Source organism: Sminthopsis crassicaudata, chromosome 5 (assembly GCF_048593235.1).
Source record: "Sminthopsis crassicaudata isolate SCR6 chromosome 5, ASM4859323v1, whole genome shotgun sequence".
Classification (NCBI taxonomy): domain Eukaryota; kingdom Metazoa; phylum Chordata; class Mammalia; order Dasyuromorphia; family Dasyuridae; genus Sminthopsis; species Sminthopsis crassicaudata.
This window is the reverse complement of record NC_133621.1, coordinates 288,371,524-288,398,129: the sequence shown is the minus strand read 5'-3', so window position 1 is coordinate 288,398,129 and position 26,606 is coordinate 288,371,524. Positions and strand designations below refer to the sequence as shown.

General features: G+C 45.3%; 1 protein-coding gene across 1 annotated transcript in view; it reads right to left on the bottom strand.

Moving 5' to 3' along the window:
* Positions 1–26,606, bottom strand: part of UTP20 (UTP20 small subunit processome component) — a 92,673-nt gene that overhangs the window by 52,407 nt on the left and 13,660 nt on the right. The window contains exons 11-23 of the mRNA XM_074271367.1: positions 26,414–26,491; positions 25,404–25,582; positions 22,656–22,811; positions 22,223–22,314; positions 21,205–21,310; positions 16,635–16,785; positions 14,872–14,934; positions 14,306–14,464; positions 11,822–11,898; positions 9,961–10,040; positions 7,249–7,486; positions 3,597–3,785; positions 2,129–2,219 (exon numbers count right to left, since the gene is read on the bottom strand). Coding sequence (XP_074127468.1) covers positions 2,129–2,219; positions 3,597–3,785; positions 7,249–7,486; positions 9,961–10,040; positions 11,822–11,898; positions 14,306–14,464; positions 14,872–14,934; positions 16,635–16,785; positions 21,205–21,310; positions 22,223–22,314; positions 22,656–22,811; positions 25,404–25,582; positions 26,414–26,491 — 1,659 coding nt within the window. The remainder of the gene's footprint in view (positions 1–2,128; positions 2,220–3,596; positions 3,786–7,248; positions 7,487–9,960; positions 10,041–11,821; positions 11,899–14,305; positions 14,465–14,871; positions 14,935–16,634; positions 16,786–21,204; positions 21,311–22,222; positions 22,315–22,655; positions 22,812–25,403; positions 25,583–26,413; positions 26,492–26,606) is intronic.

The following is a 26,606-nucleotide window of genomic DNA, read 5'->3' as shown; positions in this document are numbered from 1 at the left end:
AATTCCTGTTGTCACACCCACAAGACATTTCTGATCCCATCTTCTAACAATGTGTAGAATGTCTCTAAACTTGTAGTACCAGCTCCCGAGGCAAAGCAGGAGCAAGTGGGATGAGGATGGCAAGAGAAGGGAAGGGATCAGAACATGCCTTTTCTAAATCTGTGATGATAATTGGGCATTCTGAACTTGGACTCTGCAGATATGGCCCATGTTCACCATTTTAAGCTGAAATGAAATAAATTTTAATATATTCATAAAATCCAACTTATTAAGATCTAAATAGAAAAACACATTTCCTTTGGAGATGTAGGGAAGCATCCCAACACTTATTCCTCTGTTGATATTAAATAAGCCTTCTGATATGTTACTTTTGAAAGAGCTTGGAAACCATACCCTAAACTACAATTCCTTGTCTAACTCTATTCACCAAACTCCTTATAAACAATTCTAGAAATTTCACCTCCTCCAAAAAAGTCATCTCTAACTAGAAAAAGATAAATTGTCCATATCTTCATCTATGGTCCATTCTTATGATCAGTCATCACATCAAAGTACAAATTCTGCTCTGCATATTAATTCATCACTAGATGTTAGAGTCAGCAAATTTCATTTTTCAGAACATAATCTCAGGGAGATTAAAATAGTTTTTATGATTCCAGTGGTCAATAATTTGATTAAATGAATCCAGTGGATTATTATATGAGTAGTTTTAAGGATCCTAAGAAAGTATGATCTGATCACTAGGAGCAAGGATAGGCTAAGAACAAGCCATGTCAGATTCATGACAACTAGACTAATGAATCCAGACTTATCCTATGTGGATTTAAGCAAATCTCCACAAAGGCTTTAAACATCCATAGAAATACAACATGGCAACGTGAGTCAAATTAGAACAGCAGCAGACTTGTATGGGACTTAACGATTATCACCTCATTTGATGCTCCCCATGATCTAGGGAGGAAACTGAGTCTAAGAAAAGCGAAGGGGTTGGCCCAGGGCCCCACAGTGAGGCCGCATGTGAACTCCACCTTCCTGGCTCCAGGTCCAGTACTATACTCACTGAGCTGCCTCAGGAAGGCTACAGGGATTAACTGGTGATAAAAGTGTAACCAAGACACCGAGAAATGGATCGGTATCAGCCAAAGGGAATGGGTCCAACAGGGTACATGAGCTCTGTCTTCATCCCAGCTCTGCTCGACATCTTTATGATGTCAATGAAAGTGCATAAAAGGCACTCACAGAGAAGTTACAAAGGGAACAAGGCAGATGACAGAGCTGAAATATTGAGACAATGACAAAAAGGGCCCATGGACACAAAATAGTTATAGCAGTATCACTTTGTATAGCAGAGCTGAATGAGTCAATGGCCCTGGAGCAATGAATGGCCACATAAACTGCGGGGTCCGTAAATATAAGAGATTGTGGTTATGCTTTAAAAAAAGAACTAAATGAATTTCATGAATACAAAAAAGCTCTTCAATCATCGAAGGGCCTATTAGGTGACAGAAGGGCCAATCAGGTTTATTCTCTTTGGACCGCAGTGGGAAAATTATCAGTAACAGGACAGCAGGAAGGAGAGCAGCTCATTGTGATGAATGGCCGAACATTAGCTACCTCTGGGAATAGAAGGGACTGCCTGTCTTGTGAGGGAGAGCCCCCGGTCTCTGAAGGTGCTCACGCTCAAACCTCAAAGTGCCATGTTAATCCAGCCAATATTACTGTTTTAATACTTGACTCACATTTCTATCCTGCGGAAGGATAAGCATTTATCGAAGATTTTCCAGAGAAAATTCATACAGTGGACAAGAAGCTGAATGAGGTGACCTTGGAGGTCTCTTTCCAGTCCCTGGTTTTATAATCCTAATGTCAAGCACAGAAGGCACTATATTCATTATCTTTAAGAATTCTGCTTCCCAGCTTACTTTTAGATAATAGGAGGTAAGGGCTCACAAAGATGAGAGGAAGGGGCACCAGCCCTGGGGCCTGGAGTCGGGAAGGCCCTGCTTCAGATCCGTCCGGTTCCCTATAGCTGGGACTCTGGGCCTCCAGCTTCCTCAGTGAACTCTGGATTCTCTCTTCCTACTGCTAATCTAGACCTCTATGAAAGCCAATCCCTTGTCTCACTTACCTGCAGATATAGTTCATAGAGCTGTGACTCCAGATATAAGGACCGAGGATTTGAAAATTTAGAGAAAACCTGCAGGTGAGCAATTAACTGCCTAAAAAAAATAAGAAGGAAAAAGGTTGGAAAAAACAACACACACCACTTCCTCAGAATCTCACACTGTGATTTTCTGACAGCGCCTCCAAACCTCCTGAGCTCACATATGAGCAAGTCTTCCAACATAGTTCTGAAACGCACCCCCCCTCAGCTGTTGTGTCCCACCCCCTGTGGTGAGGCTGGAGCCCCCCATGGTGAGGCCGGAACCCCGTGATGAGGCCAGAACTCCCCCCAGCTCATGTCCCACCCCTTGTGGTGAAGCCACAGCCTGCTTTTCTACTCAGCTGCTGGCAAGGTTTATTTCTCCTGAGTGAGCTATAATTTCTAAGACTTTTTAAAATCCTATTACCCTCGCCTCCCTTGCATCAAAATCCTTAATTTGAAATTCTCTAATACAAATTTCTCTTCCAGTGTGAAAAGACAATTGTTACTCTTAAAAATTGTTTGGTGCATTTTCTTCAACAGGTCATCAGTAAAATGGGTACTTAAAGGTTTTAAAATGACTTTTATTGATGCAGAGTGAGGGGAGTAGAATCAGGAGACTACTGTACATGGTAACTGCAACATAACATGATGATCAACTGGGAATCACTTGGCTTCTCTCAGCAATACAACAATCCAAGATAATTCTGAAGGACTCATGAAAAATGCTATCCACTTCCGGAGAAAGAACTGAGGGAGCCTGACAGCAAATTGAAGCAGATTTTCTTACTTCACTATGTTTTGACCTGTATTTTCTTCTGCCATATGGCAAGCATGGATATGTTTTGCATGATTGTACATGTATAATCTATATCAAGATGCTTGCCTTCTCAGAGAAAAAGGAAGGGAGAGCCATAGGGAGGGACAAACTTTTGCTTACATGTAACTAAGAAAAAAATGCTTTAAAAAAATATTTAAATGGCCAGTTAATAATTTCCTTTAAATCTTCTACATGAATTACTCTTCAAGGTAGCTTAGGTGATTCCATGGGCAATATGAGACCTGGAGTCAGAAGATCTGAATTCAAATCCTTCCTCAGATACTTAATAGCTGTGTCACCAGGGACAATTTCCTTCACCTTTCTCAGTCTTGGTTTCCTTCTTTGTAAATGGGTTTTGAAGATCCAAAAAGCTAAACAAAGAAAGGTCTTTGCAAACCTAAAAGTGCTATATAAATGCAGGCTATCACCATCATTTTGATCTTCAATGGTTTGAATGGCTCAGAAACAAATTTATAAGCAATTGGTCACTGTAAAAGTCTCATGGGAAGCAACTAAAATGGGCCAGGGAGGCCCCACGAAACCCTGGCTACATCTCTGCCTCCCTCGGCGGTAAGGACCTCAAGACAAGGGTCCCCAAAGAGGGGCTGACGAGGTGGCTCCCAGAGAACTTACTTGGCTGCAGCTCTCCTGGTCTTCTTCTTCTGGAAGCCCAGCACCACAGTCTCATCAGGCAGCTCCTCTCCATCTGCAGCTCCCTCGTTAGCAGCCTCCTCCTCTTTTTCCTCTTCAGAGGCTGCACCCCCTTTCTTCAGGAGATCCTGAGTTGGGGCCACTTGATGGTCTGCTGGATAATACTCATTGCTATGGAACAAGGGAGAAAGAACAAAAGACAAAAAAGTTTGTAAAACGGCATTTCCCCTGGAGAGCCGACCGTCCCAGGGATGGGAGGCAAGGGCAGCACGAGAAAACTGCAGTGTCGAAGGGGGCCACACTAAAAACAGAGTTGCGTCCAATACATGCATCCTGGGTCTCTTGGGACCCAGACAGGCTGGAAGGTCCCTCCAACATCTCAGCTGCCTGCTTGCTGTGCGTGCCTTGAGGGGCTGGCTGAAGCAGTGGGAGATGCTGAAGTAGAAGAGGGATATGGCCCTGGGTCTCTCTCTGGGTGGGGAAGACAGACAAGTCATCTGGAGGAAGGAATATCCTAAGTCTTCTTAGGCACAATGATAACAGAGAAGCAAAGGATGGAAGGATAAGAAAAGCACTAACGATGAAAGCTACTGGGGAAGGGCCACCTCGGGAGCAGGGCTCAGAGGAGTCACCCTTGTCCAAGGTCTCTAGCATGAGCGCACATGACTTGGGAGCCCTGGAGGGGCCAGGCTCCTTCCATACCTTCTTCTTGCCCAAGCTGGCCTTGGCAGACCCCTTCCAGCTAACCCAGTGCGGTGCTAATTCATCATCTTTGGGTGGAGGCCTCCAGCGCACAGGAAGACTTCGGGGGGAGGGTAACTTTGAGGGGGAGCACCGGGCAGGGGCCTGCAGGGCCTCAGCTTCTTCTCCCTGCCTGGTGTTGGGGACTGAGCCCAGCGGTCCTCATGGCTGCTTCACCCAACAGACTGTGGGTAACCAAACAATCCAGGGCTCTTCCCTAGAGAAGTCTCCACTCCATGAGAGTGAGGGAGCATTATGGTGCACTAGAACCGGAGCTGGGAAGGTCTGAGTTCAAATCCAGCCTCACAGCCAGCTGAACCTCTGTTTGCTCCAATTTCCTCATCTATAGAATGGGAATAATAACAGCACCTCCTTTCTAGAGCTGTAAAGATCAGGCAGTATTTGCAAAAGGTTTTGCAAACTTTGAAGTGTTTATGTAAACAATGGTTACTATTATTGTTATTTTGCAGGCAGCCTTCCCTGATGCTCCCAACAGTTGATGTGCTTGTCTGTTATGGGCCAGAACTCTGAACTTGAAACAAAGGATGCTTACAAGGTCCTAAGTCAGTGGAATAGATGGAGATAATAGTTATCTAATTTAGCACGGTTCAGTAGGATTGATTTAATCCTACAAGGAGATGTTATGGGCCAAAACTTGAAACAAGGTACTGAGTGGAATTGAGGAGACAATGGTTAAATCTAGTTTAGCATTGATTTAATCCTACAATAAATAATGGTTTCCCAGTGATATAATGATTGGTTTGGACTCAGTGTACAGCATATAAGCCCCAGCCAGAAAGATTCAGAGACAAGCGGACAGAAGGCTGGAGGCGAAGGATGGAGCACAAGCCCTTGGACTCAGAGATTCATCCCATCTCACACCACCTTTGCGGCAGGCTCTCCTCCTTTGCTTCTCCACTGAAACTAAGACTCTGGAAGGCCCCCAGAAAACTAGCCAAGCCCCAAGTGAAGGAGACAAGACTTTGAAGGAGGCAATAAAGGATTTAGACTTTAACACCTGCCTGCACTTGGGGTGGTTACTGAACTGAAACGAAGGCTGCTCCCAGAGACCCCAAGAAAACCTCAGCAGAAAACATCACATTTGAGACAGAACATTACCCTTGTCTTGCTCATTATTCCTTTTGCTTTACTTAGGAGTATAAGTGGTCCATTTCTTCAGTAAAATGGAAGCCTGCTGAGGCAGGGCATGCTCAGTTTTTATAGTGTATCTCTGCACCCAGCAGTGCCATGCACATAGCAAGCACTTAATGCTGAATGAATTCATCCTAGGAGGCAAATCACCCAACATACAGATCCCCAAGACGATACCTCGTAATTCTACCGAATTTGATTGGTCGTAGAGGTAAAGGCTGCAAGCCCCTGGTGGAAGCTGCCCAGGCAGATTTCACTATGACATAAAGCCAAGAGCGCCATCCAAGATATAGCACAGAGCAAAGAGCCCTGGATTTGGGGTCAAAGTCCTGATCCTGCCACGTGCTAGCTCTGCAACATGGAACAAGTCACCAGCCTACTTGGGGCCTCAGTCTAGTCAGCTGCAGAAAGCAAAGACAAAACATAGAGACTCTGATCCCAATCCAAAGGGCCTATGCCGCCTTCCAAAGACCAGGGAAGTCAGGGAGCCACTGACTGACCTCAACAGTCTCAGGAATCCTTTCTAGCACCAGCATTTTGTCTCTTGAAGACACTCTCTTTTTCCTACAGCGCAGACTATTCTGGGAAGAGCCAGAAAAGTTTTATAGACCCAAAGATAATTAGGTCCCAGATAAATTTAGTTTAATCACCAGCTACCAGGACCATGAAAAGTAATAAAGGACTTTAGAAGCTATCTGGAAGCCTGAACTCCTCTCCTGAGGATGACATTGTAAAGGCCAATCAGAGTCTCTACCAACTACTACTTGGAACCAGTATCAGAGACACACTTAAGCAAGCCTGCTTTTTGTGGGGGCCACAAAGAGCTGTGAGGAGTGAAAAAAAGAACAAGGAGGCAGGAGGGCCCCTGCCTGTGGTGGGGAGAAAGGCTTCCCTGGCAGTAAAGTTGGAGGTGGGGGCTCATTCTGATTGAGGGTCCCCAGAGAGAAGAGGCTTCTTCTCATCCTGGACAGAGGATGGCTATTAGGGACATGGCAAATGAGGCGACACAAGTGACCGGGCCTTGCCCTAGGCCTCACCAGTCACCAGTCACCGGGCACCACACCCCAGCTTTTGGGTTAAGGCGCAGAATTTCAGCCTCATGCTGTTTGGGGGCTGATTCTCAAACAGCAAGCCCAGGACACAGCAGAGTTCACAAGGAACTCTTCCGGGAAGGCCACCGAGTCCAACCTCCTCCTTTTTTATACCTAAGGAAACTGAGGCTCAAGGACAAAGGCTGAGCTCAAGATCCCACTGGCACAGGTCCTCTAACAAGAAGATCCTAGAAAGGAGTGGACATCACTCCCCAGGTGGATTTCCCATTGCAGGAAGGCAGAGGTTATTACACAGTGCTGTCAAGCTCAAAGAGAAATGGTGGAAACTGTATCATTAAAAAAAAAGGATCCCACAAGGAAGCGTGCATGAAGGCTTAGTTAGAGTGGTCCTATTGTCTCTCAATTGTAGTCCTTCTCTGGGATCTCTTGTCTCAATTCAATCCCAGATTCGACCCTTCTTCCTTCTAGAGTGCCGTTCTAAGTGCACTTAGTAAGAACCTAACAGGTTTGTATTTATTTTGTTAAATAGCTCCCCAATTACATTTTCATCTGGCTCTGAGGCACTTGGGAACATAGTTGGTGAAATACCTGACACTCTGGTTTACAAGAGCTATCTCCAGTGAGTTCATTAATATTCATAAATTTCATCTCTCCCTTAGAAAACAGATCCCAGGAGGAGAATTCCTTACCTAATAAATCTCAGGAAAAGAGGGGAGAGTTCCCGGGACCGGGGCTCAACTCTTTCTGGGAATTTTGCCAGGGCCTTCCAGAGCAAAAAGCGAAAGTTGGTGTGGTCCAGTCTTTCCCGACAATCGGTTCTTTGTTCCAGCTGTTCATGATAAAGGGTGCCCACATCTCCCATCTCAGGCTTCTCAACAGCTTTAGTGCGGAGACGTTTATCTCTGAAGTCATTCTGTAGTTCCTTCTCTGTAGGAGAAAAAGAAAATGCACAGTGGTCCCAAGAACCATCACTATGATGTCTCTTTTCCTTTTAAAGTAATAAAATACTAATAGGACAAATATTTGGACTAACCACAATATGACAGCTTAAGCTGCAGGGCCCATTTTTCACCTGATTAATATTTCTTTTATCTTTTTGGACCTGACCTGTAATTTCATTGGTAGAGAGAATTCCATATGAAGAGCTCCCTTTACCAACCTTTAGCAACTGTTTGGCAACTTAAGTATCTCAGAAAGCTGCCTAGGGCACTGACAGATTCAGTGACATTACCAGAGTCACATGGTTGAGATGGGTCAGAGACAGAATGTGAATCCAGCCTATGGCCCCTAGACCACGGAGACCTCTCACAGAACAGGGAGTGCTGTTACACTCAAACCAACCCAACTTCACACAAACAAAGACCAAAAGCCATTCCCCAGCACTAAATAGTCAAAGGATATAAACAGGTTTCAAAAAAATTACAAACTGCTAACAATGACATGAAAAAATGCCCCAAATCATTAGCAGTAAGAAAAAAAATAAATCTGAACCACTGAGGTTGGATCTCAAGTCCTGCCAATTGGTAATCATGACAGAACGTAGGAATACCAAATGTTGGAGAGGTCGTGGAAAGACAGGCACACCAGTGCATTGTTGGTAGAGCTGTAAACAGGTCCACTTTTTGATTCAGAATCCTGCTAAGAGGATAACCAAAAATGGCCACACTCTTTGACCAGGAAATTCCCCTGCTAAGCCACTATCACCAGGGGTTCAACAACAAAACATACAGCAAAGTATTTACAGCAGTACTTCTATTAGTAACAAAATAGTTGTCTACTAATTAGAGGGCAGCAAAAAAAATTATAGTACATGAATGGAAAGAATAATTTCTGTACTGTAAAGAAATATAACTACAGAGAATTGTGGAAAGATGCATAAAAACAGATGATGAGTGAAGGAAACAGAATCAGAAAAACAAAATAACCAATGACCAAACAACAGAAACAGATATAACAATTTCAAAACAATGGCAAAAAAGAGTAACAACATTTTAGAGCCTAAAGAATGAGCAAAAGAATAGATGGAAGAAAGTACATCCTGGTGCTTTGTTGAAGAATTAGGGGACCATGGATGTAGAACACTGCCTAAAATGCACACTTTTATGCTAGTTTTGCTGAATTCTTTCACCTTCTTTTTTAGTCTTTATTATAAGAGCAACTGGAGTTAGGCTACAAAATAAAATGTAGGTGATGTGAAAACATAAAATACAAATAATTCTGCACTATACAAATGATACAAAGTCTTCTCCCATATTGCTCATTTCTTCTCTCCTCTGTTCCCACTGCCATGATCCTAAGTTCTCATCACTACCTATTAAGATATTAGAACTTCCTTCCTATGATACAGTCCCCCACTTTCCCAAGGTTCTTCTCTCCCTCTCTTCATGCTTTCTCTCCTAGAGCTGCCCAAAATAGTCTTTTATCATGCATAAATCTGGATTGTTCTTTCCTTTAATCAGAATTTGCATTGGCTCCCTACAAATACTGTCTTTGGAGCAGAATTCAAATTCCATTGCCTGGCACTTTTGTGCTGAAATATATAGCTATAACTGAATATCACTATTCAATTTAATTTGTTAATATTAAATTAACAATTTAACTATTTTATAGCTAACTTGGAAAGACAACTGAAATTTGAACCAGGTGACACAAAACAAAAACACAAGAAGATAATAATACACATGATTACTTCAATAACATCAATGGAAAAATAACACTGCAAAGAGGAAGCTGAACTCAGAGTAACAATCATAACCAATAGCTCCTCTAAAGAAAAGATAATGAAAGAACTTTTCCTGCTTTAGATTAGGGGCTGAGAAGAATTTACCCACATACTGCAAACAATTATAGGCCTTATATAGTCATCTGTGCTGGTGGGTTTTACTTTAGTGTTAGCTTTGTTAAAACAAAGGTTCTAATTAGGAAAGGATGCAATACAATAGGCTTGTGGAGCAAAAAGAAAAAAAGACGCCAATAAAACTTAAGAAAACACAATTCTGAAAGATTTTAGTAGTATAAGAAGCAATCACGTGATATATAAAAGCATAGTGCAGTGTAAAGAGTCTTGCGTTTGGGCCCAAGGATCAGAATTCAAATCCAGGCTGATACTCATTACCTCCGTATGTCACTTAAGAAAGCAACCTTGCAATCTTTTTCATTTATAAAATGAGAATGGACTAGGTTATGTCTGAAGTCCCTTTCAACAGTAAATTGATGATTCCAAAATCCTACTTGGGTTTTTTGTGATCATGAATTAACTTCTAAAATAGTGAAAAAAACATTTCAAAAAAAGTGAGCAAGAGCTGCTAAAAAGAATGCAAAATATTACCTAACTTCATGAGTAAATGAGCATGAAGACTAAACACTTTAAGCAACAACCCAAAATAACATTACATACGTACCAGCACGTGTAGCAGCTTTCTCTAAATGTTCATAGTAGACTTTCCAGAACATTTTGTTTTCCATTTCGTTGGCATAAGAACTAAGAAACAGAATAATAAGTTTAGACAGGGTTCAAAAGAGGAGTTTAAGAAGCCTGTTGCAAGAAATGGAATCCTAGAATTACAAAATAGGATTAAGATTTGGCAAACAATGGGGAGAGGGAAGTTGTCCTGCATCCAGAAGAGAAAAAAGTAATTAGATATCTCCTAAAATAGGAACCTAACAGCTTTAACCTTGATGGGGATTTCTTTCCTACGTTCAAATATATACAATCTATGTTTAAAAAAAAAATTTTATATATATATATATATATATATATATATATATATATATGTATATATATATATATATATATATATATATATATATGTATATATATATATATATATATATATATATATATATACACACACACACACACACACAGATAGATAGATATAAAAGTATCTATATATCTATATCTATATCTATCATGCTTCCTGGTCTGTGCAAGAGGCCTAACCATCTGCCCCTCATTGCCAAGATATTCCTTAAAAAAGGTGTTAAAGCTGACCCCAAGATTTGATTGGTTCTTGGAACTAAAGCTCAGCTCTAAAGTCTACACCACCACTGGGACGTTCATTCAGCAGCAGCATCCCTTCCAGGTTCTCACCAACTATCCTTGGGTTTTGAGTGGGTCACAATTGCATTCTTTTGTTCCAGTTTTGGACTCAAATTACCAGCGGCCCAGCCTTAGTTACCCCTGACCCATAACACAACTGATGTCAACATCCCCTGTTCCTAAGAAGCAAGCCCTTCAAATACAAGAATAGGAAAGAAGTCACCTTCCATCAATAGGCCAAAAGCCAGTTAAGTTAAAAGAACATCTGGCACTTGGAAGCAGAAAATGAGATGTCCTATAACTGTCTCAAAATCTTCATGCTTTGTTTTATTTTGATTTAAAAGCTACCAAAGGAGTTTTGATCATGGCCTAAGTGTTTAAGCAATACTTTCCAGTAAATACTAAATTTATGTAATTTGATTCTGTGCACAATTAAAATCCCCTCTTTAAAAAATGCATTATTCAAAATGTGGCATCCTATGAATTTTTGTTAAAGTCCTCATTCTTTCTTTTTTTCTCTGAGACTGGGGTTAAGTGACTTGCCCAGGGTCACACAGCTAGGAAGTGTTAAGTGTCTGAGACCAGATTTGAACTCGGGTCCTCCTGACTTCAGGGCTGGTGCTCTATCCACTGCGCCACCTAGCTGCCCCGGCAATGTTTTTGAAAGAGGCTCTTTAGCAAACAAAAAGACTTTTCCAGAACGGGGAGTTGTTGTGGTCAGATAGCCCTGGAGAGAAACCTTGGCTTCGGGATCTTGAGATTTCTGGCACAATCCTCATCTCCCAACAAAATCAGAGTTGCCCTGACTGACTTCTGGTCTGCCATGCTTTGAATCTAGAGGATGGAGGACTGAGCTCAGAGGAAGAAATGAGTTTGAATTCTGCCTCAGTTTTCTCATCTGTAAAATGTAGACAGTAATGGTCCCCACCTCTGGGGATTATTGGGACAAGACAACATTTGCCAAGTGCTTTCTACGTCCACGCCAGCACTTTCTACCCCCTGCCGTCAGAAGCAGCCCCCCACAGTGTGTCTGACCAAGACCAGAGTTCCTTCCCTCAGGCCATAACAGCAAGCCAAAGCCACAGCTGCTTCTCCTCTGGAAGGCCCACAGTCTCCGCTCTCACCCCTTCAGCACTGACCATCTCGCCAAGGAACGGCTACCCCCATCCCCAGTCACAGCCACTCCCCTCTAATCATTCTCCCACGTGTCCCACACTTACGTGATGAGTTCAATAACGGGATCCCAGAGAACGCTGAAGTTAATATACAGCATGCTGAGCAGATAACGGAGCGGGACCTGGGGGCAAACAGAAGGGAGGTCTAAGTGGACATGAAAGTAAACAAAAGTCCAGAAAATTAAATTAAATGTTTAAATTTCCAGGTTTCTCTTATTCTCAAATGTTATGTTTTGATAATGCTGAATTTCATCACCTGCTGAATTTCATCACCAACAATTTAAAAAATTAAGTGTTCCAGTTAACATGCTGCCTTTTCTCTTAGGAGGAAAAAGAGCATATGAGGAAGAACAGGGTTTCAATATCCCCTGAGGAAAGAGACACTCCATCAGTTCACATCGTGCTCTCTCACAGTTCAGAATCCCAAATGTAACTAAGGCTTGTTTGAGGAGGGGGCAGGGAAGGGCAAAAGGTGGGACCCGAGCCTTGAGAACCCTCCCAAGAGAGACCGGCAGCTGCTGGAGAACTGACAGCTGGGCACACTGAGCAAGCTCGGACCAAGCCTGTCCACCTTTGACTCTAGCTCTCTGACCATTATGACAGAGAGAATGACAGACAGAAAGACAGACACACAGAAGAATAGGTAGAATGAAGATAACAAACAAAGATAAAGAGATTGAGAGCATAGAGTTAGCTAAAGACAGAAGACACAGACAGCTTATAGAGGGATTTCCAGAAAGAATTAATGAGGGACTCTGTTTAAGGGGGCAGCTAGATTCTCAGTAATACAAAGATCCAAGACCATTCTGAAGGATGAAAAATTATGAAGGATGAAAAATGTTATTCCATCTGTAGAGAAAAAAAATGGTGGTATATGAATGCAAATTGAAGCCTATTTTTAAACTCTTATTTTTCTTTTCTTTTGGGGAGATAGGGGAGAAGATTACTATGTTTTCTTTCATAACACATTAATGTGGAAATACATTTTGCATGACAGAATATGCACAATCTTCATCAAATTGCTTGCCTTCTCAATGAGGGGGTAGGGAAGGAAGGGTAGAAAAGAATTTGGACCTCAAAACTGTATGAAATGAAAGATAAAACTGTTTTTAAATGTAATTGGAAAAAAATATTAAAATTTTTTAAAAGGAAAGGGAACAGGGCTAAATAGTACAGTAGATAGAACACCTGGTCTGACCTGAGTTCAAATCCAGTCGCAGGCACTAGACCCAGGGTCACTTCACCCTGTTTACCTCGGTTTCCCCCTCTATAAAATGAGCTGGAGAAGGAAATGGCAAACCCCTACGGTATCACTGCCAAGAAAACCCAAAAGTGGTCACGAAGCATTAGATGTGACCAAACAACGACAGACATCACTAAAAGGTGCCATCACCTGCAATCCGTTAGGATGACATTAGGATACAAAGGCTGCAGGGCTGGAGGAGGAGTAGTCTCCCCTCCATATAAAAATCTAAACTGTGGGCGACCAGCAAAGGGGGAGGTGTGGAAACTGAAGAGCCTGGGAAAGTGCTGCCAGCATGCTTGCAGCAAAGCCTGAAACCAAGCAGGTGCCCGCTTACTGGGAATGGTTAGAGCAGCACGGCATGTGGATGCAGTGAAACCTGCCCAGGCCACAGGAGGGGGCAAAGGTGCCCAGGAACTCACACGAACCAAGGCAAAGAGATGCAGCAGAACCAGGAAAACCACACATACTACTAGTGATGCAAACAGAAAGACCAACAAAGCCACCGAAACCAACTGCCGCCAAGTCGCTGATGGGCCAAGGATGGCGTCACTGACTCTTGGCAGAGGCGGCGGGCACCGAGGGTGCCAAACTTCAGGTAGCATCAGACTTCTGGACGTGCTGGTTGGTTTTACTACACTATTTTTAATTCTTGATTAGAAGGGCTAGACTTCTGATAGGCAAAGAAAGGGAAGGGCCATCACTGTGGCAAATGTAGTTGGTATAAAAAATAAATATCAGTAAAAGGCTTACTTAAAATGAAAATATTTGCTGAACAAGCCAAGGCTCCAAAGAAGAAAACAGAGGTGGGACTTTCCGGAGCGCGCCTGCCCTCCAGAGCTGATTCACCTTCCTGGCATGGGTACAGCTCTGCGTGACGGAGCAGAGTTTCTGGGCCCCAGTTCTCACCCTGCAGCCAGAATGCACGTGAGCTCCCCACTCCACCACAGGCAGGGCCCCAGACACCAGGCCGGCCCAGCCGGGAAAGCCTTCTGAGCTGGCGCTCTGTGGGCAGAGGCTGGGCTTGCTCCCCTCACAGGGAAGCACTACGGGGGAGGAACATGTTGAGGGCAAGAACAGACGGCCCAACAGAGGCTGGCCCACGTCCCTGGGCCAAACACTGGAAGGGAGAGAGAAGCAGGGAAGACTTGGGAGGACGGACGAGCTGCAGGGATTCAGGCCCACACGGGAAGTCACAGCTTATGTCTGCAGACCAGCCAGTCTCCAAGCCCCAGGCGGGAAGTTTACCCCAGGACAGAAGGGCTCTACACAGATACTGCCTTTACCTCATGTAAAGGTCCGTCAGGGATGGACGCCTGGATCAAGTCATGTCTCAGTTTTCTCAAATGCAAAAGCTTCTCTCGATAATCGTTCACAGTTGCTGGGACAAGTTCAGATTGCAGCAATGTAGCGAAGATAGACTGGTGTTCCCCTATCCCATCATCCTATGCAAAAACAAATTTATTTAAAATGTTACAAAGCAACATTAATAAAAATAAGGTGGCAATAAAAAAAATTTTAAATTATCTTGAAAAAGTGATATTATGATCTCCCAGACATTTTGTATTTCGAACAAAATTATTTTAATTTAAATTCTCGAAAAAGAAGGAAACAGGACAGTCCTCATTATTCCCATTAGCACCAGGGGAGCTAGAGCTGGCCTACCCTACTCCTTCATCTCAGAGAGAAAAGGAAACACAGGCCACGTGAACAGGTAAGATTTGGGCCTCACGTGGGCCTCCGACTCCAGGGCTCTGTTACAATTACAGGGCAACCCAAGCCTCCCGTGAGTAAGCGGCAAGTAGAGAAAAGGAACAGAACAACTGAATCCCAGGGGAAGGTGCTGCAATACCTCCATCGCCTCGGGAAGCTGGACTTTAAAGTGGTTCAGGATCCTTATCGTCAGAAGTCGAATCTGATCCAAAGGAAGACAAAGAAAAAACCGTGAGATGGGCACTGCCCTGAGTTCTGGGTGCAGCCGAACCGCTGTCCCAAGGGGGCAGGGCCTTCTCCTGGCTTGTGCAGGGGCGGTGAACAAGCTACCACTTATGCTCAGCACCAAAGGCAGAAGCCAGTGGGCTAAGAGCACCCCCCGCAGCTCGGCCCGGCCCCCTGACCCTGATGCTTCCAGCAGCACCGGGCTGCTTACCAAGCACTTCCCTCTGAAGCCCGAGGTCACCACAGGGGATGATTCTACCAGGCCACAGCTAATGCCCAAGAAATGCCCCCAGCACAGGGCTGACAAAAGCCCTAGCAGCAGGAAGGAGGGAGGGCAGCAGGGCTGGAAGTCCCGGGAGCCCGGGTCCCACCCAGGGCAGCTCTAACTGCCCAGAGGGGCTCCTCCCAGCCCCCCTCCAAGAGAAGTCAGACTTACATCTTCTCTAATTCAGTTTACTCATTTCCATCACTGATACAATTTGCAATACTTTCCATCTCATTGCCCTATTCTACAGATGAGGAGACCAAGGCAAACTGAGGTGAGGGGCCTGAGCCAGGGTCACACAGCCATCACAAAGTGGCAGAGCCTCCCAAGCTCCAAAGCCCTTCACTACCCCTGAGAGCCGTCCACAGGTGATGTTTAAAGGACAAACACACTGATCATCTAACCCCGGAGTGGCCAGAGTCATTTCCTGGGCTCTGCCAAGATCCTTGGAAGGGAGCAGAGGAGGGCTGCAGCCCATCTCAGATGACCCTCCTCCCAAGAGGGGCCAGGGGTCGCCTGCCTTAAGCTGGCCTGGAAATAGGCTTTCCTGAGGCAACAGGGAGGGGCCGCCAGCCAGGGAAGGTGCCACCTCAGTCACCCCCAGGGAAACTGTTCCTGTTCCAGGCACTCAGGCCCCTGTCCTAGCCCCAACTGACTCCATGTTGTTGCCATCCCCAGAGGCTTCTGCCAGGCTGGGCCCAACACCTGCAGCCTCCACCCTCTTCACACCTACAAGGCTCCCTCCTGCTGCCCCAAAGGCTGAGCTTGGCATTTGAGGCCTTACAGAGCTTGAGTCACTTGCCCAAGGTCCAAAAGGGAGTCAAGACTGGAGGTGGAATTTGGATCTAGCCCCTTGGACGCCGGTCTTCAAGCGTCAGTCTGGGGAAAAACCAAAGACTGCCCAGGCCAGCACTGAGAGGCTCCCTTCACTGGGGGGTCCAGGGGTTATCAGCATCCCAGAAGACACCCCCCTGCTCTCAGCTCCTCAGCGGGCTGTCTCTGCAGCCCCAGCACCTGAGCCACGGCAGGGGCCTCACACGCAGCAGGGGCAGAGCACGTGGGGCCTTCTTGGAACCAGGCATTTTTACACCTCCACTTATGGGGCCCTCCTCAGGAGTGCCAGAAGACTCGCATCAGAGCAACCTCCCACCTACGAGCTGGGGACCCTGGCCCCATTTCAGTTCTAGATGCAGACAACAGCAGCAGCCGCCTCGGGGGTCCCAGGACCAAAAAGATCCTGCCGTGGAGTGGGCCACAAAAACACCAGCAAGTGCAGTCGGCACCAACTGGGGGAGGGCGGCAAACTCTCCCAGGAGCCCTGGGCCAAGCTTCTGGAGGAATGGACGCTCCCTCAGACCTGAGGCTCTCTCCACACACATCCAAAGCCGGGAAAGGCAACTGCATGCACTTACCTTGGACACACCGGCTGAGATATTTGCTTGCAGACTGACAAACAGGCTCATCAAAGTCTCCTCGGCCAGAGGTTCCGAACAGCCGAAGAGGGACAGTCGCTGGTAATAGAGGTCAGCCAGCAGCAGCACAGAAGGCTCCTCGGGGAAGGTCCTGAAAAAAGAGCCCATCCTCAGTACCCAGTTCTCCAACAAGCATGAAGCCGTGCCCTGGGAGCACCCAATGGCAGCTGACGATGACCAATGATGGCCGAAATGTAGAAACAATTTATGAAGGTGTGCCTTTGACACTCAAATCCAGAATCCCCCTAACATTGAGCTGGGGAAAACCTTCAAGTCTGCTTTTCATTTCAACAAGCAGACTATTTACTTATTAAGGGAACTGGTCCCTGCCCTCGAGGAGCTTCCATTCCACTCAGAGGAGGCCTAGAAATTAAAACCTAGAGAAGCTACAGACTTGTTTCACGTCACATAAGTAAGGAGTGACAAGCCCTAGACCTCATCCTTCCCTCCCTGCTCAGTATTGTTTCTGCCAGGTCACACAGTGTCAGTGAAAGTGTACCCACAAAAAATAGGGGAACTAATGTGCTATTGGTGGAGTTGTGCACTGGAAAGCGCACATTCTAGAGAGCAATTTGGATCTATACGCAAAAAAACTATGACTCAGACCCAGCAATACCACTGCTGGATTTGTATTCCAAAAAGATCAAAGAAAAGGAAAAAAGGTCCTATGTACAAAGACATTTACAGAAGTTCTTTTTGTGGAAGCAAAGAATTGGAAACTGAGGAAATGTCTATCAACTAAGGAATGGCTGAACAAGTTGTGGTATGTGATTATAACAGAATACTATTTTGAGCTTTAGAAATGATGAACAGAAAATGTTTGTGGCAGCCCTTTTCATAGTGGCCAGAAACTGGAAAATGAATGGATGCCCATCAGCTGGAGAATGGCTGAATAAATTATGGCATATGAATGTTATGAGATATTATTGTTCTGTAAGAAATGACCAACAGGATGATTTCAGAAAGGCCTGGAAAGACTTACAGGAACTGAGGCTGAGTGAAACCAGGAGATCATTATACACAGCAACAAGACTATACAATGATCAATTCTGATGGACATGGCCATTTTCAACAATGAGATGATTCAAATCAGTTCCACTTGTTTAGTGATGAAGAGAGCCATCTATACCCAGAAAGAGGACTGTGGGAACTGAGTGTGGACCACAATATAGCATTCTCACTCTGTTATCTGCTTATTTTTTGTTTTTCTCAATTTTTCTTTTTCTTCCTTCTTGATCTGATTTTTCTTGTGCAGCAAGATATGTACATATGTCAGATTTAACATATATTTCAACCTATTTAACATGTATTGGACTACCTGCCATCTAGGGGAGGGGATAAGGGGAAGGAGGGGAAAATTTGGAATAAAAGATCTTACAAAGGTCAGTGTTGGAAAAATTACCCATGCATGTGCTTTGTAAATAAATAAACAAATAAATAAATAAATAAATGGGTGAATGGATTGATGGGAAAAAAATAAATGAATAAATAGATAAATAAATAAATGAATGAATAAATAAATAAGAAGGAAAGAAATGGTGAGCAGGATACTTTCAGAAACACTTGAGAAGACTTATATAAAATGATGCAAAGTGAAGTGAGCAAAACTAAATACCACAGTTTGCAAAATTATGCAATAATCAACTGTGAATGACTTAATAATCAACTGTAAAAGACTTAGCTAGACTCTGCAATACACAGCAATGCTCCAAACCCACCTCAAAGGAGTCATGATGAAAAATACTGTCCACTTCCAAAAAGAAATGGAGCCAGAATACAGATCAAAGCATATTTCTTTAACTTTATTCTTCTTGCTTTTTGAAAATTGCTGGCAACGTGAAAATGTTTTGCATGACTTCACACATATAATGGATATCACATTACTTGCTTTATCCATGGGTAGGAGGTTGGAGGGAAACAATTTGAAATTCAAAAAATTTTTAAATGTATAATTATATATATATATATATATATATATATATACACACACATATATATATATATATGTATACACACACATACATACACACACACATATAAAAGTATAATTATTTAAAAAAAAAAAAAAGACATTGGATACTTTCTGAATCTCTTACTATGAAAGGCATTTGAAAAATATACTGGAAAAAACCAATCATATTAATTTAAGACCTCTCAGAATCCCCTGATGTGCACCAGTAACTTTTGTCCTAAGAATAAACTCATGCACAAGAAAAGCAAACTTAGTTCTTGAGGAAATAAATCATAAGCCCATGCTAACTCTCCAAGGAAAACAATTCTGGCAAGGATGCTCAGGCAGGCAGAGACACTGAGTCCAAACACAGTAGTAGAACCCGAGGAAGCGCCTCCCCCTCCTCCCCGCAAAAGAAGACTTCCACTGAATCCAAAGAGCAGTCACAGAGCCCATCCAGGTCACCTGTAACACTGGCCGGCCCTGGGCCCTTTCTCCAAACATATTTCCAACAACCTCGGAGACTATCTCCTAACTCATGACAATAATCTGGGGGAGGAAGTGGAATTCACAGCAGAGCGACAGATGAGGAAACAGGCCACAATTACAGAGTCACCAAGATCGGAGATGGGATTCACTCACACCTTCCTTCCTGACTCCAGGTCCATAACTTCACCACTCAATTCAAGGAGTATTTATCAAGCCCCACCACATACAAGGTAATAGGATACAAAGATCAAACATAAAATAGTCTCTGGGGAGAAGGGAATGAATACAATCATCCCCCCTGTTTTGTTTTGTTTTTGTCTGTTTTCTTCCACAGCAGGACTTTGTGCAGGAAATTGTCATTCTTATCTATTAATTGATAAGAGATGTATAATGGATATGCTGCTAATTTAGATTCTTCAAAGCTACCATTTTCGCAGCAGATCTGACTTAGGGATTCAGTCTCACTGGCAGCTTGAAATGACTGCTCAACAGCAGGAGGAATACAGAGAGGCTTGGACAGACTTATATCAATGTGAAATGAGCAGAACCAGGAGATCATTATACACTTCAACAATGATACTGGATGAGGATGTATTCTGATGGAAGTGAATATCTTCAACATAGAGAAGAGCTAATCCAATTCCAATTGATCAATGATGGACAGAATCAGCTACACCCAGAAAAGGAACACTGGGAAATGAGTGTAACTGTTTGCATTTTTTGTTTTTCTTCCCAGGTTATTTTTACTTTCCGAATCCAATTCCTCCTTTGCTGCAACAACTACAACTACAACAACAACAACAACAACAACAACAACAACAGCAGCAGCAGCAGCAGCAACAACAACAACAAAACTCGGTTCTGCACATATATATTGTACCTAGGATATACTATAAGATATCTAATATGTATGGGAATGCCTGCCATCTAGGGAGGGGGTGGAGGGAAGGAGGGGAAAAACTCGGAACAGAAGGGAGTACAAGGGATAATGTTGTAAAAAATTGCCTATGCATATGTACTGTCAAAAATGTTATAATTATAAAATTAATTTTAAAAAATAGAAATATCCTTTTGTAAAAGTAAAAAAAAAAAAAAAAAAAAAAAAAAAAAAAAAGAAATGATTGCTCAAATTCTGACAATGCTTTCCTGTGCACATTAAATGAAGTGAATCAAAGACTGCAAAACCTGTTCCTGTCACAGAACTCCGGTGCAGTGCCCACCAAGTAAGTAATGACCCTTTTTTTCAAACAATCACTTAAGAACTTGAGTGCCCACATTGTCCTGCACTCCTGGGTTGGTGGGAAAGCGCTTTGGTCCTGGACGTGCCCGCACGGTAATAGTCCTCTCCTCCCTTCCCACTGTGATTTATGTACATCACTGCGCCTTCACCCCAGCTGGAGGAGCTCTCCTCATGAACCTCAAAGGCCCATAAACTGACTCCCCCCTCTGAAAGCACTTCATTAAGCTGCTGCTTGTTTGCTGGCACTCCTGGCTCTGGCCTGCTTTATGTGCCTCTGGCTATTCCCAGGTTAGAGACCGATCCTGTCCAGGCTACATTTAAAATGCTATTAACATCTTACATGGAAATGTTTTTTGCACAACAACAAACAGATAACTTATGTCAAACTGCTTGCCTTTTCAAGGAGGCGGAGAGGAAAGAAAGGGAGAGAATCTGGAACTCAAAATTTGGAACAATGTTAAAATTGTAGAAATTAATTGGGAAAAAATATGACATTAAATTAGAACTTAATTTTTTAAAACAGTATCATCTTTTAAAGATTGAAAAGACCAGATAACATCTATGGGCATCAAAGAGCCTTCCTTTTCTCCAACTCCTTCCCTAGAGGCAATTGAGTGGCACTATGGGTAAAGAACTTGATACGGAACTGGGAAAACCTGAATTCAAATCCAATAACTGCCTCAGTTTCCTCATCCAGAAAATGGAGCTAATAGCATTAATGAAGATAAAATAAGATCATATTTGTTCTGCACTTAACAAACAAGTTCTTGTTGCCTCATGAATGTTCTTTATTTTAACACTGAAAAGATCCAAAAAACAATTTTACTTACTCCAACAGTTTCTTCACTCGTTCCACAGGAACCAACTGGAGAATTTCAGAAGACTCTTCTAAACTTAGCAGAGCATTTACTGCCTGGCACAGGACAAATAACTCCCCTGGAGGAGGCGGAAAATAAAACTTACTCATGAATTGAACAAACATAGCATTCAGCCTCAAAGCTAACTTCAACTTCTGGGAGAAAAAACCAACTCCCAGCTCTATACTTTTAAATACACTGTAGGTCTTAATAACTGCGTTCTGAAATAAAATAAAAAATAATTACCTAAATGGCAAGAATAAAAGAGAAGGAAGGAGAGTCAAGAAATCTGACATACCTCACAGGGACATATAGGTTCTTTATTTTTTTTGTCCGGGGTGGGGGAGGAGGGGGGCAGGGTGCTCCAGACAAAGCTAGAGAAGCAGAGTGGGTTCTTTTTTAGCTTGGGGTGGGAGAACAGAACACTGAAAGTGGAATTAAGAGACTTGAATTTGAATCCTGCCTCAGACTGTCCGTACTATGGGACCTCCGGTGAACCTCGGCAGCTCTCACAATAGCAGCGCCCTGCCAGGTGGTTGTAGGGAGCAGAGATCACAGACATCAAGTGCTCTATCAACCTGAGTTACTGTGGCTACTGTTGTTGTGGGCTCAGAGAGGCTGGCATACTCTGGGAAGCCTGTTTCCTAGGAAGGAAGAGGGACTAGACCCCTTCTGGCCTTACATCAGGGCCCAACCTTTGGCTTTTCTAAGTTCCTACGACCGCACAGACCTGGCGAGCCATCCCTCTGAGTCACACTGGCCTACTCAAATACCAAGGACGGGGGGATGCCCACTCCTGCGGGATGCTTAAGGGATTCTGGAAGGGTGACCACTGGCACACAGATGCAGCCAGCATGGCGGCCCCACTCTTCAGGACTCACTGTGCGAGCAGCAGGGCCAAAGTCCCAGCTCCCCGGGGGATACACCCCCCCCCCAGATTTGGATACACCCAACAGAGGAAGTTCAGAGGCCAAAGGGGAACAGCACCCACCTTTACCAACGCTCCCTGGGTTGCTGATGGCCGCAAAGAAGGAGTCTATGAGTCTTGTGACCAGAGGCACTATCTTCTCTCTCTCCATTGGTCTGCTCATAAGGGGTGAGGGAGACAAGAAATCACATCAGTTTCAAACAGTCCATTCATCTGGTGGCACTTGATCAATAGAGTGTAAGCTCTCTGAAGGCAAGGATTATGCTATCTTTGTCTCTATGTCCCCATATGCAGAAGATATTTTGGTTCAAATGAAATTTTTCCTGAGAAGGGAAAGATTGAAACTTGTGGTTCCATTGAAGCAGGGCCCTCCCAGTGAGAAGCCCTCTCTCCAAAGCAGACCAGCACCCCTCCCCATTGTCCCCCTCCAGATGCCGACCAGCACCCCTCCACATCGCCCTGTCCTTCCCTAAGCCACCCAAGGCCTGTCTCGTACCGAAGATGAGGCAGCACCACAAGCGCCGCCCAAAGGTGGGAAAGAGGCCCCGTCTCTGTGTTTGGTGGGAGCTGGATTTGGGAAAGGACATGGCCCAACACCAGCAGCTGTTCTGACTCTGCGCCGGTCCTGGTCCTCTTCTGTCTCGTACGGGGTCTGCGGGAGAGACTGAGTGAGGAATGAACAGAAAGGCGCCCTAAACCTGGCAAGGCCAGCCCTGCCCAGCTCTCCAACTGGGATGGGATGGCCCAGAGGGAGCGCTTTCTCTGCTCTGACAGTCAGCCTCCAGCTCAGGGCGCCCAGGTCAAGCCCAGAGGGGGCCCCACGAGCACCGAGACCAGCCCCATCTTGTTCCACAAGGTGAGGAAGCCGAGGAGCTGACCGTCCCCAAAGTCATAGAAAAAGCGCCAGCAGCAGGAGCGAGCCCCAGTGCTAGAGAAGCATGACTCTTTCCCCAGAGGTTCAGTCCAGGGAACCTGAGGCAGACGTGGCTGCTGCCTGTTTTAGAAATGGGGAATAAGGAGAAGGGAGTGGCATAGTAGGAATCCTTAACTTGGGGTGGCAGGAAGACTTGAGGGACACCCTCCCTGGGAGAGATTACAGGGACACCAACTGGGGCAGAGCTCAGCATCCACCTCATCCAACTGCTTCTTTTGATGAGGAGCCCGGGTCAGGACTTTAAGGGACTTGATTAAAAAGTGTAAAGAGGGCTATAAATGTAAAAGGGCGACCCCTCTGTGACAGGAGCCACTGGGGGGTGGGGGAAGAAGCACCTGTTTTTGCATTGTTTTAAGATTTATTAACTTGTTCTCTTTTCACACAAGATGATCCCCAGCACATATCCAAACAATGATGCACTCAACCCCCTCCCCTGTATAATTCCCAAGAAAGCTGATTAATCAATAATGACTAGGTAGGAAAAACAAAGCCTACCGAAAAGCAGGGGGATACCCATGTTAATAGATACAAAGGGAAGCAGACAGAGCAGAAGAAAATATTCAAACATCAGTGCAGCAATGTACCAGAAAATAACCTAAACACTGTGCACTTGTGACAATCTAATTGTCCCCGCAGGAGACGGGAACACACACTTCCTTGATGCTTTGCAGAGGAGGACAGTGGGACAACCGGATTCCTGACGTGCGGGCCACTTTTTTTCCTTTCTTTTATTCTTTGTCATTGGGCCAAGGGACAGATATATGGGACATAAGGATGATGCAGAAATAACACAAAATAGCCCTTAAAACCAGCAAGGATGATGAACATCCAAAGAGAACTATGGGAACTCTGTGTGGACTACAATATAGCATTTTCACTCTTTTTGTTGTTGTTTGCTTGCATTTTATTTTCTCGTTTTTTCTTTCTTTTTGGTCAGATTTTTCTCGTGCAGCAAGATAATTGTGGAAATATGTAAGAAGAACTGCACGTTTAATATATATTCGGTTACTTGCTGTCTAGGGAAGAGAGTAGGGGGGAAGGAAGGAGGAAATTTGGAACACAAAGTTTTGCAAGGGTCAATGTTAAAAAATTATCCATACATAGGGTATGAAAATAAAAAGCTTAAAAAAAACCTCAGCAAGGAGGGAGATGTCCTTGAAATCTGACCAGTAATCAAGTAACTGGTCCTTCTGGCTCCGCTTTCTCTCCTCTGATTCCCCCCAGGCCTCAGTGACAATTCAGCCCCAGAAAACTCCCCAACCCATCGACCCTCCCCGGCAAGAGACAGTCTGAGAGGGGCCAGCTTGAATGGCTGAAACTAAGAGAGCCTCAGCCATGAGGACTGGGGGCACCAGAGAGGTGGGGGACTATGGGCCCATCGTGTCATGTAATGCCGTCCTCAGCTGGTTTTGTTGGCGTGAGGGCAGAATCAGAAGGGATCCCCAGAAACGCCACTGACAGAAAAGCAGGGGGAAATCCATTTTAGTGAGGGGTGGTCCTGGGGATGCAGAGGCTTCTAGAAGTAGCACTAAGACATGCCCAAGGCCAAAGGCTGCAGCAAAGCCCAAGCCCTGGTTCTGCCATTCCCTACTCCTGCTGCCTCCTAGCTGTGGCTTCCTTCCCCATTGGTGAAACAAAAGGGTTGGAGGAGAAGGCCTGGAGGACCCTTCCCGCTCTAAGTGGCTTCTTACAGGCCCTAACATTTAGAAAGGCTGGAAAGAGCTGGTTCCCCTGGGGCTCCCTGGTGCCTGCCCTAAGGGCCACCAAGGAGGGTCCTTCCCGAGCAGCCTTTCTGACAGCGCCAGCCCCCTTTAACGGAAGGGCCCCCTCACTGACCAAGGTTTCATTTGGGCCCCAATGTGGTGTGGAAACTCCCTCTCTCCACCAATCACTCTGTAGCACAAGGCCCCAACTAAAGAGGGCCCTCCTCCTTTCCCTGGAGGGGCTGGGCCGGGGCCCAGTGAGCAGGAGGTGGGACCAGGGAAGTGCTGTCAGACAGCCCCAGCTGCCTTGGCTTACAATTTCCTGCTGAGGGGGGCGTCCCCCTAAATGACTAAGTCGGAAACACGAAAGGCCCAGAGACGGCGCCCCCGCAGCTTTGGGACACCTCTAGCCGGAGCCTCAAGTGTGACCAGGCTCTCCGATGGAGCCCGGCTCCGCTCGAGGTTAGGCTGGCCACAGACCCCTGTGGGCCTCCCGGCCTCGGCCTCGGGCCCAGCCTGCTCCTGGGGCCCTCCTAATGAAGGCTTCTCCAAGCATGTCACTTCCCCTATCTTGTCCAGGGGATCTCGGCCCCAGAGAGCTACTCACCCCAAGGGCCTCGCCTTGAAAGTCAGGGGGTACTTTTCAATGGCCATGGAGCCCATGGTGGGCGGCGGAGCTTTGTTCAGAATGAGCTTCGCCAGGATGGCCAAGGCCTCCTCCTTGGCAGCCGCGTCATCGGCCAAGAAGCAGTTCTCCACATACTCCAACAAAGTGGGCAGGAAAAGCTGGAAGACATTGAAAGTCCCCAAATGGGGCAGCGCTGAATGACACTTCCCTGGGGCCCACGCTTTCTCCTCAGGATGGTCTGGCAGGGCCCTTCACCCTTCTGGGGCTCCCTTTCCTCCTAAAACAAGAGGCTTCTGAGGGCTCTCTCGAGAACTGTGCCATGACCCTTGGATCACTCCGATGCCCATGCCAGGGGGGGACCGAAAGGAGTTGTGAATCCTCAGGCCGTCCCCCCCATGGGGAGCCTCCGGCCCTGGAGCTGCCCAGGGCCAGGCCTTCCTCAGTAACTGCCCCCTGCTGGCCTGTCCCCTCCAACCTGAAGCTCCTTGAGGGCAGCGCTCTGGTGGAGCACAGCACCCCGCAGCAGGGATCAACTGCAGAGCTGGTGAGGTGCCTCGACCTGCTCTGCAAGGCTCTCCCAAGCCCAAGCCTACGTGCCCCATGTCTGACAAAGAAGCGCATGGGCATGGGCAGGGACTTTCAGCCTGGAAAGGAACCCCCGGCCTTGCCCTTCCGGGGAACCTGCCCGCCATCAGAGGCTGCAAAGGCAAAGACTGAGGACACCAATCCGATTATTACACAAAAGAGCAGCAGAGGCTCATCATCTGCTTTGTGCCGGGGACCCCTTGGGCACTCTGTCTGGTGAATCTGAGGACACCTTCTCAGAATAATATTTAAATGCATATAAAAAACACAAAAGACTTGCAAAGGAAACCCAATGTGAGAAAAAATAAAAGTAGTGTTTTTTCTCATCCAAGTTCATGGGCCCCTAAAAATGTCTATGGACCCCATTTTAAGGACATTCACTCTAAACATTATATTTGACCTACCTGTTCAAACTGCTTCATGGAAAACATCCCTCTGGAGAAATCAAAAATCAAACGTCTTTCAAAGCCACTTTCAAAAGTCTGTAGAACATAAACAGAGAGTTAGAGGTAAGCAGGCCCCACGAAGGACTCTGACACCTACGGCAGGGAAAGGACCATGCCCAGAACCAAGGGCTCTTGAGCCCAGAGACAGGGC